Source organism: Bemisia tabaci, chromosome 4 (genome assembly GCF_918797505.1).
Source record: "Bemisia tabaci chromosome 4, PGI_BMITA_v3".
NCBI lineage: Eukaryota > Metazoa > Arthropoda > Insecta > Hemiptera > Aleyrodidae > Bemisia > Bemisia tabaci.
The window spans coordinates 17,955,794-17,974,902 of record NC_092796.1 but is presented as its reverse complement, the minus strand read 5'-3'; the positions used below and the strand labels follow the sequence as shown (position 1 = coordinate 17,974,902).

The 19,109-nt window shown below is 34.6% G+C and overlaps 3 protein-coding genes across 4 annotated transcripts in view; 1 reads left to right on the top strand and 2 right to left on the bottom strand.

Moving 5' to 3' along the window:
- LOC109034336 (uncharacterized) overlaps positions 1-5,248 on the top strand; it is a 282,573-nt gene extending 277,325 nt beyond the window's left edge. Inside the window, 5 exon segments of the mRNA XM_019047419.2 lie at positions 176-563; positions 1,214-1,407; positions 1,969-2,343; positions 3,072-3,224; positions 3,582-5,248. Of these exon segments, the coding sequence (XP_018902964.2) occupies positions 176-563; positions 1,214-1,407; positions 1,969-2,343; positions 3,072-3,224; positions 3,582-3,929 (1,458 nt within the window). The 3' untranslated portion in view covers positions 3,930-5,248.
- Positions 5,245-15,983, bottom strand: Balat (Beta-alanine transporter). Its single transcript, XM_019047424.2, has 10 exons — positions 15,275-15,983; positions 13,887-14,055; positions 11,366-11,469; positions 10,551-10,705; positions 9,629-9,797; positions 8,947-9,073; positions 8,069-8,181; positions 7,180-7,403; positions 6,323-6,501; positions 5,245-5,602 (listed from the first exon to the last, which is right to left on the bottom strand). Exons 1-10 carry the CDS (start codon positions 15,472-15,474, stop codon positions 5,399-5,401), a joined length of 1,644 nt encoding a protein of 547 aa, XP_018902969.2. The 5' UTR covers positions 15,475-15,983; the 3' UTR covers positions 5,245-5,398.
- Positions 15,984-18,032: 2,049 nt separating this feature from the next.
- LOC109034292 (dynein beta chain, ciliary) overlaps positions 18,033-19,109 on the bottom strand; it is a 68,477-nt gene continuing 67,400 nt past the window's right edge. For both annotated transcript variants that reach the window (XM_072299443.1, XM_072299445.1), the window contains 2 exons: positions 18,961-19,093; positions 18,033-18,502 (listed from right to left, as the gene is read on the bottom strand). In XM_072299443.1, the coding sequence (XP_072155544.1) occupies positions 18,341-18,502; positions 18,961-19,093 (295 nt within the window). In that variant the 3' untranslated portion in view covers positions 18,033-18,340. The remainder of the gene's footprint in view (positions 18,503-18,960; positions 19,094-19,109) is intronic.

Below are 19,109 nucleotides of genomic sequence, written 5' to 3'. Positions count from 1 at the left end.
ACATTTTATGTGTTGTTTTGCTTGCGACCATAGCTCTTCACAGATTGTATCTCGATACTCAGTGCTCAAAAGCACCTTTCCAAATCCTGATCACTTTTCCCTGCAATTATGTAATGAGTTTCCAGTTGCATTGTTTGTGATGTCTTACATGTGGGTATGTCCCCTACCATTGCAGGGTCATAAACAAGCAACGGAGGATCTTGCAGCTGCAGTCCAAGCTTTAGATTTAACGGAAACGGAAAGCGATACAGACTCTATCTGCACGCCATCGGAGAGTCCCTACAAGAATCGAGAATCAACAAGCAGTTTTGGTTTGCACAGTCCGGACAATTTGATACCCCGAGTCGGTCAAGACACTCTACAAGAACTTTGGAAACGGCTCAAAGCAGAGAACTCGGACCTTACTTGTGATAGTATTTACCTGGACCCTGATATTATCGATTTAACATTTATTCCGCCTCCGATATTATCTGCAGAGGAAAGTGTTATATCGGAGGCCAGTTTCCCACCCAGATCATTTGCAGATCATGCAAATTTCCCCGATTATCAAGATAAAATTGTAGGTACGTCAAAAATTGCTCCTGAATTCATTCCTTAGTGTGTGCTTTAACAATTTTTATGTTTTCATCATTTATCACATTCATCTCATCCTTATTGCTGCATTTTCCTACATAAAATCAAAGTTAACGGTTCTTCATTTTAATCACGAACCTTATCTAACAATCATTTTTTTCACACAGTTACCAAAATTAATCCTCTTTCACCGCTACCAATTTGCTTGACCTGAAGTTTTACCCTCTTTTATAACAATTTTAAATTTTTGAAAAATAAAGTTTGCTCTTCTTTATTAGAATGACTAATTCTATGTGTGATTTAATGTATGAATTAATTTTTTTCAAGTGAATTGATCTTTGAATATTTTTTATGACATCAAAAGAGACATGCAACACCAGTATAATTCCTTCTTTTCACTAATGGCAGAAGCAGATACTCAACTTTAATAAGAGTAACTCACCTATCTTCGGTGGCTCCTAACTCTTTCAATAGAAAGGACAAAACAACAGGCTGGACAAAGATATCTAAGGTGGGACTGTAGACTTCTAGGTTGCTGATTTCCATACAAAATAATTTATTTTAAGAAATAGATAACTGTAAAAAAATAACACGAGTTTGAAGTTTGAAATCAATTTTGCAGATTCTATCTTTGTTACAGATACTTTAATGTCAAAAGACGCAGAGACTAGAGCTCAACTGCTGAACTTAGATTTGGATTCATTTTTAGCTACAATGATAGTGCCTCCTCCTGAGAAAAAGACTGCTCCAACCTCTGCCTTGACTGCCGAACAGCTGTCTCAGTACATCATACCGCCACCTCCTCCTGTCAATAATGCTGAAAACTCGAATGAGGTAAGAATTGAAATTGGGAATATGCTGAATTTTGTACAGTTTTCAAAACTTTAATCATATCGATGGCCGAAGTGCTAATCGACGTATCTTCGTTTGCAACGATGCAGACTTACTGTCATAATTAATTTCTTCTTTTGAAAACTAGTCTTCGTCATTTCTTGAAAACTTCCCTGATAACTTCTCTCTTTGCAGAATATTCCTCAAAAATATCAAGCTATTTAATAGGCTTGTTTCTCTTCAAAGTGATAAAAACACCGCAGTGGAGGTACATGGTTTTAGACTGTGATGAATGATATCTTCCTCAAACTAGCGATTTTTCAGTTTAGAGCTGCGATTTACTCCAGATTCATAAATCATTTCAACTTATAATTTTTTTCAATTTAAATAAAATGCTAAAATTACTCCTTTGAAACTGTCGTACCATCATCTCAATTAGTACCCTTTGGAAGAACCTGTTTCTTACGTTCAATCGAAGATTTGGAAGGGAAATTCTTAAAATAGATAACGTTTTGACCTCAGCACTAGTGCTTATAAATGATGGTGATTATTTTTTTTTTCCAGCGAGTACAACCTCATAATTATCCTGACTTTACTTATCAAAATGGAAGTATTGTTTCATCCAGCATTGAAAATAGACAGCCAGAAAAGTACTACATTTCAAACTCAGGTTCTCCAGTCAGACAGCGGAAAACGGTCGTTTTAGTGAAACCTCAAGAAAATGGCTACGGTGGAACTTTGCCCCGATGTTCAACTTTTGCCCCGCCACCAGAGATCAGAGTGAATCCTCTGTCTGCTACACTTGATAGAAAGACTAATAGTAGTAGTTTGTCCTGCTGTAGTAGGCCAAGGCAAGGAAGTCCTGAGATGCCCCCCCAGTTACCCCCTCGAACTGAAACGCTTAGCAGAAAGCCACCTTTACCTCCAGTGACCTCTCAGGTATGTATCTGGCACAATTTCAAAGGATGTATGTACGTTTTTAAGAAATCCATGACACCTGTTCTTTCATTTTTTATCTTATTCTGTGAACGGATTTTCAGTCTAATCAATGATCAGCTTTCGGCAAGCCCAAGATATTTTCGCGAAGTGCAAACAGTTAAAAGTTATCACAGAAAGGATGAACACAATTCCATGCAAAAAATTCAAACGAAGAGCAGTGATAAAATTTCTCATCACAGGACCAATTGAAATTGATGAATAAATATCTCGGCGTTGGCACCGTTGTGCACTTGGTTTTAAGAGAAAAAACAAGAATTGCAGTAAATTGGATATTAATAGTGATTATTACGATTCTGACAGTTTTGAAGGAATTTACTGAGGAACAAACTTTTCATTGGGGGAACAGGAGTCCTCTTTACAGGTTGTCTGTTGTAACTTATGTCCTGGGTTTTTTACCTCTCCTTAAACCCACATTTCTCAACAGCCCTCTGTTCGAGGCAATTTTTTTACGGCCCTCCCTAAAGTAGTCCCTCGACTGACGTAGCTTGTACTTGTATCTCCACGATGGCACACTTGAAAGGATTTGCTGCCGGTCATTTCTTTCTAGAAAAGAGAAATCTCATGAAATGCCAGGGAAAACTCTTGAACAAATTAAGAGATTTCTTCTTCAAGTGACTGTTTATTTTTTATTAATAATTTGACCTAACTGTCTGATTTGCCATTTACAGGAAGTGTTAGTGCGTAATGGCTACAGTTCCTTGAGTAAAAACGCTGCAACTGCTGTAACAGACCTGCTAGAAACCTTAAGTCAGGTTGCTGCCCAGTGCAATGCTGCCCAAGCAGCTGGAGGTGGAACAAATATTGATGAAATGCGATTTCAGGTATGATTTTCCAATTATTACCACCCCTTTTCTTTTCAGCACTAAATACTCCTTCAAACTTATCCCAATCTTAGCAATAACTCAAGGATAACTCATCATAATTGCAGCATTTAAAAACTTTAATTTTTTTAACAGTGGGGAAGAGGGAAAATGTAGCAACCTAAAAAATGAACCTCTAAATTTAAGTTGACCTACAAATTCTTAAATTACCAAATTCTATTTGTAAAGTGTCATGTTGACCAGAGAAAATTAAAACAAAAAGAAAATGTGACTGAAATAATACATTTGAAGAAAGTTTGCATTTCCTGTACTGCACGCTTTAATGAAATTTTGTGGCTTCTTTTTACTTTTTTTCAGGAGGCCAAAGATTATTTGACCGTTGAATCTCGGCAGTTAGTCACATCATCCAAAGTTCTAGTTCGAAGTTGTACTTTACCCAAATCACCTGAGTTTCCTGCAAATTTGGCCCAGTGTATAGCCCATTTAAAGAAGATAACTGACCTATGCGTTAGGATGTCTGTGCATACTGCTGCACCTTTGCAAACACGTAATTTAGTTTTGAAAGTTCATGACGTTTTATCAGTGTTCCGAGATTTACTGACTATAACAGACATCCATAACGATGAAGTCCTCACCAAACGCGCTGAAAGCTTAGCAGGAGTGCTGGCAACTCTGTTAAGAAGCTTACGCGTTTTCTCACCATAACTTTTACCTTTTGACTACTCATTTAACGTTCATATTTGTCACCGTTTTTCTCTTATGAATTTTTTTACGACTCATAATTAGGTTCCAATTTTAATTTATTTGTTTATGTACATTTGTTTTTGACTTTATTTGAAAGTTTTGTATGAATATTCAGTATATAAAAATTGTAAAAAGAAATATGAAATAGTGAGTAAGCTGATTTATAGCTCTTTTTCTGCTCTCCAAGAGAAGACAAAAAATCTGATAATTTTTTAAAAAATTAAAAGAGTGTATGTGATAGTAATTTATTTTGTTGTTAACTGTTTTTTGTTTGGTTATTTATTTCTTTTTTTAAAAAATTATTTTCTCTTAGTTTTATTCATTAATTTTTTATGTCTGAGTTACTCTGCACAGGTTAACAGTAAAAGTTTGTTAATCGTTGAAAAATATTGTGCCCAATTATTAGCAATTTTGCCTTTGAGAAACAGTAGATTGTTAAAATTTTTAGTAGGAATGTCTCTTTATTGCCCCTCATAAAAAATTGGTCTACGTCTCTCATTGGTTTGTTATTGAGTCTCTAAGAAATTTCTAATCAGCTTCAAAAAAATTGCTGGTCATAAAACAAGAGGTTCCCTTCTGTTTCATTCAAATAAGCCTCTTTTAACTTGTTTATAATTCATTTCAGCAAGTGAGGACACCTTTTTTATCTTCAATATCCTCCTTCTTCTTTTATCTCCGATAATTTTACATGTAATTAAAATATTGTACTTGCTTTATCTTCAGCTAAGTTCATGCGGGCACTTAGCGATTCTCTTTGAGAGTTTTGAAAGTTCAAAATTAAAAATTGGTTCAAATTAAGTTTGGCAAATAGATTGGGATGAAAGCCAAAAGAAGTAGCAAAAAGGCAGAGGAAGATGAAATCAGTTTCTGTTGTTTCATGACAGCAACTGGAGTCTAATAATTTTGCCAGCAAAACCGTTGTTTCTCTTATTTTCCTTTTTATTTGACTGAACTGAAACTCTAGTGTAGTTTAGATTATGTACTACAGCCTCTAAACGCATATTTACAAAAACCACAGAGTTTCATATTAGGTGTGAGGATTGTAGATAAAAAAGTCTCATTTCTGCTAAATTACTTTAAAGAAGGAAAATTGTGCACCCTTTTCTGCGCTAACCGTGAAGATAAATTTATGCAGATTTCAATTTGTTAAACTGATTTGTTTTAGTTGACATTTTTTTTTCTTCTCAGCTTTTGTTTTAATTAACTTGCTCTATTATTTTGTAAATCTACAAACAACAGAAGAACTTTGAGAATTTAAATAAACCAATTTTCAAAATATGCTTTCAGTGCTTTTATTTGACTCAGCCTCTAAGGTAAGCTATTTTAGTTATATTTTGTAAGAACAAAGAAACAAGGAGAATTTTTGGGGAAAACTGTAATTAAACATTAAATTTACATCTCGTGAAATACAAAATTTCAACATGCTTTTTTCAGCTCACTGTGTCATTCTGATTTGAGCAACTACCTGAATTCCACTTAGTTGATGTAGATGTTTTGCTTTTGGAGTTTCCAAAATTTTCTGCGTCCTCAATAGTTTGAGGAAGATGGAGATGATGGGTCTCCGGTAGAAAAAGAGTAGCTATTCCGCCCAACAAAAGCAAGACTCCCATGACCAACAGGGGTAGTTCTCCTCCCTACAAAAATTAAAAGCGTTCGGCTAGAATTCATCTCCATACAATAGATATGAGGACTTATCTGTGACAATAGCAGATGTGAAAAATTACCTTTTCGAAACACATTCAAAAAACTGTTTTGGCATCGAGAAAATTTTGAGAAAATACTTGAGATGTGATCTTCGAGATCTATACATTATGCCAGAGCCAAATATATTAAATTTTTGTGTGAACAAAGCAGTTTTTTAAGCGTCTTTGGAAAAGGTAATTTTTCACATCCGCTATTGTTACAGATAAGTCCTCATATACACTTAACAACACTCAACTGGACATGCCTGTTGGAAAAAATCAATGAAAAGTTTCCTAACTTTTCTCTAGCATTCCTATACTACCCTTGACAGTCCTTAACATAAAGTTGAAAATAAAAAAAATTTGGTCACGAAATCTTTGGAGACACATCTCTAGGCCTTTCATGCTTTCTTCCAAAGTGTACGATTCTTATGATTTTTCCCCGTTTTAAGTCCGCCCCCCTAATCAAAATGTAACAACAAAATGAGGGCGAGGAGAGGAAATTGATTAGGTTTCCCGCAGTTCTATTAGGAGCCATACGTATTAAAATTGCTTGGTAAATAAGTGCCTGTGATAAAAAAAAAAAAAAAAAAAAAAAAAAAAAAAAAAAAAAAAATAATTGAGCCAATGCAAAGAAGGGCACCTGATGCCGATGAAATTAAATTATCTTACCATATAATTTAAGAGAGGGATGAAAATAGGTCCTAGCATGCCTACAACAGCACTAGTTGACATTCCGAGGCCTCGGACAACCGTCGGATACAGCTCGGAGGCAAAAAGAGGTAAAACGACGTAGGAACATGATATTCCCATTTTGCCACAACAATACAGCACTAAGCCTAACCATGTACCTAGAATAGAAATGGATTCCATTAAAACATAATCGTTCAACTGTAGTTAGAATTTTGGAACATTCAAGAGAATTATTTTCTTCGGGAAAATAATGTAGGTTGCTGGTTCCACAAATAACAGAATAGTATTTTCATTATCAGCAATGGTAAAGTTAATCGTGGAAAGTGATCTCAAATCAACATTTTGAAAACTAAGTTAATGGCAAAAATGCATAAAAGAAAGTCTAACACAAGCGTAAAGAAAGCTCTTCAGAACAAAAATGGTCAAAAACACATGTTTCTTGCCTTAGGAAGCTCCGACGAGTCTCGGGACTAGGCGCAATCAATTCTACGCCTTGAAGTAAGTAGGATTCGATACTGACCTTGAAATTTTTTTTTCCTGTCTAAAATCGAGAAATATCGACAGGAGTTACAAGTACTAAAACTTAGGGGTCAAAATCGGAAGTTCTCCGTTCGGGCTGAAATGAAGTTAGACCCCTTGAAAATGACCAGAGGAGTCCGATTTTCCGGTTGAAAAAGCTCCACAAGTCTGCTGGGCCGCGCAATGTACACTGCATTAGACCGCAAAGCAGTGAATGGTGATAAATAATGTTAACATCAGCCATATGAAACTGAACTCAGTTGCAGATCAGCAGAAAACAATTTTTATTTTGCACCTTAAAATAAAAAATGACTGACCAAATTCATTTTCTTGGTTGAATATGGTTAACACACAAGACAGTCCTCCGAATATCATACTGCTGGAGAGAGCACATCTTCGGCCCCAGTGCTCCATGGCAGGCCATAAGATCAAATATGTTGGCAGTTCCACAGCTCCGGCCAAGAAAAAATTCAGGAACTCATTTCCTCCAAGTAATGGTGCGTAGTAAGAAAGCCCAACGTATACGCTTGTGTTGGTGAACCTGAGAACCAATTAAAAGAAAATGCTATTAAAAAATCAATATAACGTAAAAGTTCAAGCCTTGCTCAATGGTGTGTCCTAAGAGGCAATGAGCTTCCAAGATAATGGTGTCCAAGTTTAAGGATCACATTCAGAGGGTACACTTTTCCCTAACTATACATGCTTTTATTTTAATTGTTCAATCTTCTTTTCTTCTCTTTTCTCTGCACATTTGGAGCATGCAGAGTTAATAGTCCATTTTGCAAAACTTTTTGTAAACTCCTGGAAAATAGAGAGTCAGGAAAGGTATTTCAAATATCTCAAAGAGATCAAGAGAAATTGCTTAGTAAATATCTTTAATGCTTCGCTTCATAGCACTTAGAGTGTTTTTTGATGGCAATATGCGATTGAAATTTCAAGCTTAAAGAATGAGCTAGACGTTGGTCTTTAAGTAAAACTATAATTTTGAAGAGTGAGTATAAAATTCATTCGTTAAATTTGTTATGGAATGTAAACCAGAAAATTCTCCGTTTCCTTCAGTTTATGTTAGCTACCCGGAGATACGATGCATACCTAGAGGCTATTTTATTCTAATTGATAACTAATAATGCTGCTCAGAGATTGAAAAAAAAAACCGAGATCAGTACCAATCTAGAATTCACCTTGTTTTATACTTCAGAACCTTACCAGATAAATGTGATGATTAAAGTTTTCTTCCTTAAGTTTGGGGTTCGAAAAAGATCTGTCACTCCATAATGTTTCTTGTCTTCAACATCATGGATGATTTTATCACACTCCCCCTGAATAAATGAAGAATAAAATAAATACGTGAAAGAGACACGAAATAAGAAAAAAGTAAATGACAAATTTCGACAGAAACTGAAAAACTGTTTTTTTCAGGCATTATTAAAAAAAGATTTAAGAAATAAAAAAAAATTATGTTTTGCACCACTACTTCGTTCTCCAATACGATTTATAGACTAAAGTAGCTGTTGATTGTTGATTTTAAATATTCTGCAGTATTCTCACTTGGCCTGATGGGCTTGGTTCAAATTTCAAAAAAAAAAAGGTCTCGATTCTCCACACACACAAAATAAAAAATGGATTTGTAGTGCGGAAAAAACATTGCTCAGTGCTGTGCCTAGTAAATTTCCAAAGTTCTCCTACACAAAAGTATTTAGAGATAACTTCAAAACTTCTCATGAAAATGGGATTTTCACAGGTTTGATAAATGACGGCATTTCCTATTACTCACTGAGCAGGCAACTGGGGAGTGTATCTACATTGAGAGATATAATTATAGCAAAAGGAGCACAATAGCCACAATGGAGGAGGCCAAGCGCGGTTACAAAACTGATAATAAATAGATCAAATGTCTCTCAAAATACAAAGGCTCAAAGAATAAGTTGAACTTATTATAAATCAGTTTTTAAATTGTGTAAATCTTATTTGTTCAAAAAGGAACTTCCTCTCATATCCTTGTTATTCATTTTACTGCAAAGGAACCTCGAACATGGAAAAGGACTTGTAGATATAGGTCAGGAAGTAATGAAATCATTGCGAACCTTTTTCCTCGAAAACCAATCAGGGGGAATAGGTTTATTGTTAACCTTTGCCATTTTGTTGAGGATTTTTTCAGCCTTTGCATAAGAGCCTCTGGCAAGGAGCCATCTTGGAGATTCTGGCATGTCTCTGAAAAAATAATAAATGATTAGAAACTTTCGTATCTGTTCAGGACACACCAATTTGCCAAGCTAAACACAAAAAAATACATTTCCACAACTTTCAGAGATTAAGTAACATATAAACAAAGTGATGAAATGGTGCTGGGTCCACATTAGTTTGCAGGGAAAACAAAGCCAAAAAGTTCCAAAAATTTCAATTGAAGTCAAAAATGTTTGAACTCAAATGAGTACCAGTACAATACTGAAGGGGGAGAGTGTTCAGCTCAGGCAGCTTTCGTTGGAATGACATACATTCCATAGATACTTATGGTACGTAGATATGTACATACGTTTCGTAGATGGTAAGTAGTTTTTCACTTAGAAAGTAAATTATGAAGAGCGCTATAAAAGCGACTCATGTATATATAAGTAAATTGTGACAAGAAGTCTCAAACGTCACAAACCAAGATATGCAATTTTTGCTGTTTCAACATTGATAAGACTTCTTTCATGTTATCAAGGAATTTTGCAATCAGCTGTATAAATCAAAACACCATTTGAAAAGACAAAAATTACTTATTACCTCAGATAAAAGAAGAAAAAAGCAAATGGAACAGACGTATACAAGGCCAGGAGTCTCCAGTCTCGGACTAAGTAAACTATGCATGCTAAAAGAGTTAGCGCGATTGAGTACGCAATGTTGATTAAAATGGTAACAGTTGTTCGATATTCTGGTCCCACCAACTCGATACCTTCAATAGAAGAAATACAAAATATATATAAGTCAAACACAAGAGGACATGAGTGCACATTATAAAGCTATCTCTAAATGCCTTCCAGCTGAAAATCAAGGTTGGCTTCATTTTTATGTTACGTTGTCTATTACCAATGCCAATGAAAGCATTAATTTTGAAAATGAGCCGTTCCAGACTTTTTTCTAACTTGAGTTTTCGATGGCAAAGTAATATTCAGCAGTACACATGTCTGGAACTAACTCATGAAGCGATTGAAAAAAACAGATATTTTGCTGACTATGCTGCTTTGAGGAGGATAATTTTCATAGTGTTTGACAACCCTGAGCTCAATCTTTTATACATTGGCAGGAAGGGAAAAACTAGATGAAAAAGTTCAGTTGTAAATCAAAGAGGGTCTTTTTGCAAATAAGATACCGGAAGGGTACCTCGGTACCTTGTTACATTGAAAATTCAAATAAGAGAAACAGGTCAAAGTAACCTAAGTATTTAAACACTTTTCAGATATTTTTCAAATAATTTGATTTTTACTCTCCTTTTCTATTTTGTTGTTGTACTGCACAAAACTGCTGAATAATATCTTTTAATATTCTCTTACCGTTTTCTAAAAGAGAAAATTCGAAGATAATTTTCAGCAGTTCTGCGCAATCTTGGATATCATCTTGACATTTGAGATATTAAACATGGGTAGGCGCCATCCAGACTTGACACAAGATAATGCAGAGATGACATAAAGGAGAAACAAACACTTACTTAGTACGTAAGGAGTGGCTAAAATGGCAGGAACAGTGAATCCAACGCCAAAGCGAAACAGCACCCATGACCAAAAAGAGTTCATGAAAGCCGTTCCGATCCCAAAAACTGTTTCAATGAAGAGGTAGATAAAAAAAGCAGGCTTCCTTCCAAGACTAGGAACAGAAAAATTACAAGTAAAAAATCCAGCCACCTAGCCAAATCTTTTAATACTAATTTTGATTGTTTAAAACAAAAATATCTCCTATTTTCTTCAAAGACATAGGTACCTATTTACAAAAAAACATGGGTTTTTCTTCGGGAAGTACCTCATTCTAAAAGAAACTGGTGCGTGGTGCATGATTTGAGATGTAAGATTTCATAATATTTTATAGAATGGTATTTCAGTATGAAATCTCATGATTTTTATTAACTTAATTAATAGACTTAATGGGTAATGAAACGCTCAGAAATATTAAAAAAACTCAATTTCAAAATTTGAAAAATCTTTATCAAATGCTTGGTTACTTCATGCATAAGTTCCAAATTCAGTCCTTAAAGTTTCAATGTGCTTTATGAAAATTTTTCTTGCATCCCTGCGCTTCCTGGATCAAAGCCATGGCCATTGGCTGACTTGATGACCCAAGAAGCATGGATTTTAAGAAGTGTCTAGTTGATAATTTTTCCTTTAATCAACAGAATGACTAAATAAATAATTAAAGGATGAGAAACAGCTTTTCTGGCTATTTTGCCTCCTACTTTGCTAAGCAGCAGAATTCCTTACACTTGCATACTAATTGTGCTAATAATAGTAAACTACTAAAAAGTCAACTCACCCATCCTGGATGTATCCAAAAATATAGTTTCCTATTAGTCCTCCTATAGCCAACAATACTAAGGCACCAGTTGGGTAAAAGTCTTTATTGCACACCAAATTCCACTTGAGAGCAAAAATAAATTACATTAGGGAAAATATGTATGTTACAAGAATGAAAATAGACATTAAAGATTTCAAATTAAAGAGGTGTACTATACATGAGTGAAATAGTAATTTTGAATCGACAACCAGGGATAGTTCCATAAGGAATATATTTACTTTTAATATTTACTTTTAATATGCGACAGAACATTCACCAGCTTGACTCTTGTATTTATTCTCAATGATACACTGAAGATAGCTGATGTTCTGTCGCACTCCAAAAGTGCATGAACATTTGATTTTCAGAGAAAAACATGGAAAACATTGTCATGCATTTAAATTTTGAAATTACGAGATTTGAGCAGCTACTTTAATTAAAAGTAAAAATTCAGCTCTGTAATTTTTGTGAATCTAATTGTAGTGATGATATATTGACAGTTTGATCAAATTTTTACATTCCAACGAAGTCGCAAAAAAAATTCTAAAGAATATAATCCCACCCCCCCCCCCCCCCAATCAGGTTCAAAACGTTGATAAAAAAAAAAGAAGTTATATTTTGAAGTTGAACAATTCTATTGCTGTAAAAATTATTCTTATTTCCACTGCTACTTCTCAAAATAAGAAGGCCAATCTATTACGCAATCAAGAGTCAAACAGATTTAAATTCACGGAATAGATTATTTTTTTATTCCTTCCATAATAAACAGAAGAATATTAAAAAAAACAAATTGTAGAAAAATATAAATAGTAGAAGTATTACAAAATTACAAGGAATTACCAAGATAATAAAATCTTAGAGAAGAGGGGGGGGGGGGTTACCAACTGAACATTTTAAAATATATTTAAAAGACTGTGTAGTGGCCGATCATTGAATCTAACAAAATAAAGAGCTAAGGAATAAGGACCCATCTCATGGTGAATGGCAGAATCAGATGAGGGATTTGAGATGGATTCAGAATTAACATGTTTGTAAATGAAGGAGGAAGGATAATTAAGGGGCAGGAGAGCGGGCTGGCTAACAAACCAACAATAAGGCTCTGTTAATAAGGAAGTATGGTGAGCCGCAATTTACTTCTTTTGTTGCCGCTTGACTGTCATGCCATTCCAACTCTAAACGTTTCTCAGTCATAGCAGGTACGTACAAAAATATACGCAGACCATTTCAGTCAAATAATCAAATTCATTTTCATTATTCTTTCAACTATGCTTAGGGCCTTGCAAATAAATTAAGGTTGCTTTGCTATTCCTCTTTTGAACTATCTTAGAGAAATGCCCCTCATGCATTATCCTTTCTGGCAAACACAATTTGAGCTCTATCTAGAATTGCTTCCATCTCAAAATTGGAATTGTTTTCTGGTAAAGGCTTAATAAAATGATGTTGGGAAAGTAATACTGTCGATTTGATTAGATTTAGAGGGGCAAAATTTAAAACTTCTTGAATGCTCAGATCGACCAAAATTGTCTCCAAAAAAAATTTAAATTTCCTGAGTGTGTAAGAAGAGAGGAAGTCCTCCCTCCCCCCCCCCCATACCCCTTAAATAAGGTAATTAAGTGTGTACAAACTACTAAATATTTCGAAATTCAATTCAGAATAAATCTAAAAAATTAAAAAAACCCATTCAAGAATGACTTCAAAAATTAATTTTCTTCCTTTTTGCTTTCAAGAAGACAATTTATTGGAAGCTATTCGTGAAGCCAGTCTGACTGCTTTGCTACACATACTAGAACTGTATTCAACTAAATGTTCATATTTTTGTCTCATAAATCTCCTAGTAAACATAATACTTCCAGTGTACATTATGCGAAGTATTTTACAAAAAAAAGAAGAAGTAATTTACATTTTATTATTCCTTCTGCGAACCAACGAATATGTTGCCTTGAAATTATTATCAAAGTATTTGTTCAGTGTTAAGAGGAATTTGAGAAAATTTCAAGTATGATCATAGGAGGTGGTTCAAAAAAGCTAAAATTGAGAAGATACACTCATTTTAAATGCCAAGAAGTAAATAAATGTTGATCCTATTGGCATCATATACTCCTATCTTTTTTAAAAAAGGTTCCAAAGACAAGAACCTTGTTTGTCGACTTTTTCTGAGCAAAAGAAAAAATCAATTTGAATTGAAGCGTATGCTTCCCTTCAAGAAAAATTTGCAGGCTTAACTAAATTGCTGCAAAAAAAATTCTCAAAGCAACGAGAGAGCACGAATGACTCATTACAGAGCACCATTCTGATAAGCTACCAAAACCTCCTGGAAAAAAGGATGACCCTCTTTTGAACCTCTACTAAACTTTCAAATGGTTGGAAAATGAATGATGTATACAGTTTAATTCCTATGAAGGAGACAAATGTAATTAATCCTCTCTAACCCTTCTTCACAAAAGATTTTTTAAATTTCTAAAATATTAAATAACATTAATGACAAAATAATTTTCTGTACCTCTGTGACAATTGTCTCTTTGTATTCTGAATGATCGAAAGTCCAACCATACTTGCACGGCACTGCTTTCCCCAGAGGCACGGACTCATTAGGAAAGGATGCAATGGCAGTGTAGTTCCTATCGTACATGAGGCACTGGCTGAGTTTTCCATTATTGCTTTTTGGGATACTTGGAAACAAAAGAATGAATTCACAGAATCAACTTGTTAGTAAAGATACAAAAGATTGTTTAAAATAAAACCGGCTTGATTTTACAAGATATTGTTGCAGTCTCAAACTTTAAGTTAACAGATTAATCCACGTTTTGCAGAACTAACTGATACAACCAGAGAAAGGGTCCCTATGTACGAATAGCTCAACGAGAAAACTCACTTTTACCATTAACTAATTTCTCACTGCAAAATCAAGTTAGCACATCTGTTTTTGTGCAAGGGACACACTAATCCTGGCATGCACCCTCTCTCTCCACCACATTTCTTTTCACTGCCCCCTTGCCCCCCTTCCATTGGGCTTGAGAGCCTTTCAAGTTGATAATTAACTGACCTCATACCTCTTGAGTCCAGTGCATTTCTATCTTCACTTACATCCAGGACTTAATCCCCCACCCACACTAACTGGTCAATTTTGCCATGAGGATAAGTTAATTTCGTTTATAATTAGAGAAACATACAAATAAACAAGAAAAAAGAAATTAAAGCATGGTAAATTATGCTGAAACTCACAATTTTCACTATTTACTTATTATTTATTCATGAAAAAAAGGTTGAGAGTTGAAAAGAAAATCACGATATTCGAATTGAACAAAAGAGAAAAAAATTTTGTCTCTGTATGAACAGACACTTTCAGACATATTAACGGCTCAAGTTGAGGATTGCTGCTCTACACATCAAAATATTTTATGATTTTTCATCCTATTTTTTTCCTTGTACCTAGGAAATATTATATACTTAGCATTATCTCTTGATATTTAAAACATCCTGTTTGGTAAATAAAGATCAAAGGACTTCAAGGACTAAGGATTATTTTTCTAAAAAAAGAAAAAAAAGAGGGATAAAACATACAAATTTGCAGTGTGAGAGATATAGTGTGAGATAATAGTGTGAGAGATAATTTCGGTATTTTCAGGGAAAGTCATTGTTACAAGCAACGCTCAGGAAGCGTTAAATTTGGGTTAACATTTGTGACAGTGCATACTAGCTGCCTAGAATGGGAATATATTAATAAAATAGAATATAATTAGTAAGAATGCCATAGAAAAGTGTATTATTTATGATAAACAGTCTTACCACAACGCCAAAACTTTAGCCGATAAAATGCCCACCGAGAGAAGCTAAAGCTTTCTAGCCTAGAAATAACATTTAGAGAGAGAGAAAAAATTAAAATGTTACCTTAATTGTTTTGCTTCCTTGATATCAAGATGTTTCAATTCAGGCACATAGCACCAGTGTTGAGGGGAGGCAGCCATGAAGAGCTGGTTGTAGGCATGAAAACCACATGGTAGCACACACGGTAACAAAACAAACCACAGAAGCCTTTTTTGATAAGTCCCATATTCACCTACATCAGGGAGTAGATTGTCTAAATCCATAGCTTGCTGAAGACTGGAATGGCTGGGCAGGCATTTTCAAGAGCAGGAGCTATGAGAGGTAAATACAAGGGGGAACAACAAAGGGCCCATTAACAATGCCAAGGGTTTGAGTCACTGAGCTAAAACAAAAAAAATCAACCCCTCCCTCTTCCGTCAACATTCAATGCACTCTCTTCCTTCTTCCTTGCTCAGGTTTTGAAAATAGACAAGACCAGTATTAATTTAGTCAACAGGATATTTAAATCTTTTCTCAGGCTATTCCAGAGTTTTTAAGTGACCTACATAAACTGGATAAAAAGTAGATCAATACCTAGTTCAGGTTATGACTCTCCTGCCTAACTGTGTGTAAAAGTTTCAAATGTATATTTTATCTATTTATTTTTTATTTCATCTTGGCTTATTTTTCTCCTTTCTTGTCTTCCACTACTTGTTATTTTCAAGTACACAGTTATTTTTAATTGAAAGTAGGTTAGCCAAGGAAATTTGTCGAGAGAGAAAGTCTCTCAACTTTTTGCTTATTCTGAGATGCTTGAGGGTGTTCAGATCCCATTCAGTCCATTCAATTCCAATTTTCATTTTTTTAAATTTTATCTGAAAATAGATTAATTCATTTTTGAAGGATTGCCACCTGGATTTTTGGAAAAACACACCGAATAGTAGAGAAAATGTGGTGTTATTTGTGGAATATTGCAAAAATTATTTCAAATGATGCTGGTTGAGTTTAAAAAATTCACACAAAAATAAAAAATTGTGGATCACATATGCCTGGTTGAATAAAAAAAAAATTGTATGGTATCAGCACTGTTTCAACGGACTTGGGCTTAACGTGCATGAGACCTCTTAATTTCAATTTTTATCTCCAGACAGAATTCATCAGGATAAGATGTTTTTCTACATTTCAGAGATTAAAATAATGTTCAGCCAGGCTTAAAAATCAGGTTGTAGAAAAATTCAAATTTATATTCACAGAAATTCAATTCACACCCAAACAGGATTTTTAAAAAAAGGGGTCTACCAAATTCATGATTTCATTTTCTTTAGGAAATGTTTGCAGTTTTAATCTTTCTCAGATAGGAGTTGTGATGAAATTTTTTAGAAAGGTTGAAGTTAAAAAAAGCTAGAGGACATACTAAAAATGCACATTTTGTTTTTGAGCAAAGAGGATAAATAATAATTTTCGAACCAGATGAGCTAGCTTTACTACTTCTTCTTAAAAAAAATTAGGAGAGATTTGATTAAAAGTGGAGTATAAATATTAAACTTTATTAAATAATCAATTCATACTAAAATTTGCAAAATTGATCACAGAATCCAAATTGCCACAGCAAGGTAAAATAAAGATCCTTTTAATTACCATGGAGGTAATTAAACACATTAATAAATATAACTTCTGACATAAGAATTGACCAAAAGCAAAAAAATAATGATTCAAGGCACTTTGAAAGCAGTTGATTAATAAATATAAAAAAAACACACAGACAAAAAAAAAAAAAATTTAGAAATAAAGTTTCAATGCGTAAAATTTTTGTGTGAAAGCTTCTCCTTCCAAGTGATAGAAGTTGAAAGATGAGTCTCATTAATTTTTAAAACATTTTTTCTGATGATAAATATGTCAGAAAAATAAAATTAAAAATGAGAAGAAGTCGTCTTTGTACAATGATTTCTGTTTCAATCCGGTATTTCATCTAATTTTTTGAAGAGGAAATATTGAATATATATTCATCCTCAGCTCAAACGGTTTCATTTTACAAAAAACTAAAATGTATCAACTTTTCTGCATGCAAAATCTTCCACATAACCACATCACAAGATAGTCATGGAGATAATTCCTATGTTCTTTAGTCACATGGATACTTTGCCCCTCAAAGGGAAACCCCAGGCCCAAATGGGTGCGCTGTCTATTATGGGTTGGGCAATTATTTGAATATGAGTTGTACAAAAATTATTAAAAATATCACCTTTGGATGGAAATTTGAAGCAAGCACCCTATGAAAGTTTCAGGAACTTGTGAAACCATCTACAATAAGCGCCTAAAAAATCTATCATAGGATTGCTGTGATGGGCTCCAGCCAGTTCCTTGTAAGCATTACAATCCTCTAAAGTAATTGCAATAATAGATGATACGCTGTCGAATGCACATGCATTTGTTATTTGGATAAGTCGGCTGTTGATTTTTGCTGGTGGACACAAATTCCCATTTTTAAGCATAATAGGACAATTTTCCTTGAAAGAGCTTTAATTTGGAGGCTCGGCTGATCGAGGGGTTTGTCCTAATTGTGCCCTCTGCACAGTGGGTTAATTGATGACACCGAAGTCAGGAGCATCTAGTAATTCTTCTTGTACCTCGTCGGCTCTTACTGGATCTTACTACTTTATCTTCTCTAACTTGGTCATCATCTTGGGCCATCACCTGCATTCGTTCCTTTTCCTTGCTATACTGGAGTGGTGGCTGCCTCATTCTTCGCGAATCCACTTGTTTGGGCAAAAAATGGTTCAAGAAGAAGCTTTCCAATGCAACTACTATGGTCTCCCATATTTTTTTGTCATAATATATGTGCTCCAATAGGAAGTCTTGAGGAACCCATACAATGAAAAAGCGCAAATCTCGATCAGTAATATAGAACTGTCCTTGAATTTGGAACATGTATGCATTTTTTGACTTTAGGTGCAGCTCACCTAATTCAGGGTCTTGCGATCAACCGTGTAAGCACTAAACAGCAAACAGTCCGGCAGCACCCGTAATTTCGGCATTCAATCCAAGTTGCCAAGTTTATCAAAAAGTGAAGATAAAAAGATGCATCGTAAGTATGCAAAGTCTTCAATAAAAAAATAAAATTGACTAACTCTTAAAAATGATATGAAAAATTTAAATTTGTAATAAAATAGCGACACCAGCCAAAGTCCACTTGGATGGTTTGTCTTTTGATTTTAAATTGAAAGTCCACACATAGGTGGGCCCTCGCATACGGGTTTTGTAGACTGGACACTCGTACATATTTCGCATATCTTGCTTATCTTGAGTAATTGCCTACACAAAAGAGAAAAACCCATTCATCAATCAAAATGCACTATAAATGCTGTCTGTTATGTTCTAATATCTCACACGCATACGCACACTCCCTCAATGACCAAGCCTAAATGTTACACAAAGTAAAAGGGGCCCAAGATTGTGCAACTTGTTTTACACTCCAAGAAAACAATAAATTTAAACAGCCCTATCCCACCACTTGATAGATGTTGATTCAATTAGAAAATTGGCATGTACATTTCGTTTTTCAGTCTCATTTGTTACGCGTGACCATTGGCATCCACAGAAAAAGGGACCTTGGTAACAAAAAGCTCAAAATTGAGATAGCACTGTCTTTGGGAGCATTTTACAAACGTTCAGACACTGCTTGTTTAAAAATGCCAAAATTTTAAAAAGTCATGCTTTGCCTGAAATGATACTATTACAGAAAGAATGAGTAAAATAATTGTGAAACTTACCCTGATGTTGATAACAGGCATGTGCGGGAACAACTCTTTTAATTTTGATTCCATTATGACACCTTGCTGAATGTCCCATCGTGCACCCTCCATGAAAAGGCCGTGAACAAAGGCGCCATCTCTTGGTGCCCCTCTGAATATTAGAATAG

What these genes read in the sequence shown, in the direction of transcription:
- Balat (XM_019047424.2), bottom strand. Translation starts at nt 15,474, where the DNA reads ATGGATTTAGACAATCTACTCCCTGATGTAGGTGAATATGGGACTTAT. An exon ending in AAGAGACAATTGTCACAGAG is followed by an intron (nt 11,470 to 13,886) that starts GTACAGAAAATT and finishes TTTGCTCTCAAG; the next exon opens with TGGAATTTGGTGTGCAATAA. An exon ending in TTTGGATACATCCAGGATGG is followed by an intron (nt 10,706 to 11,365) that starts GTGAGTTGACTT and finishes TTCTGTTCCTAG; the next exon opens with TCTTGGAAGGAAGCCTGCTT.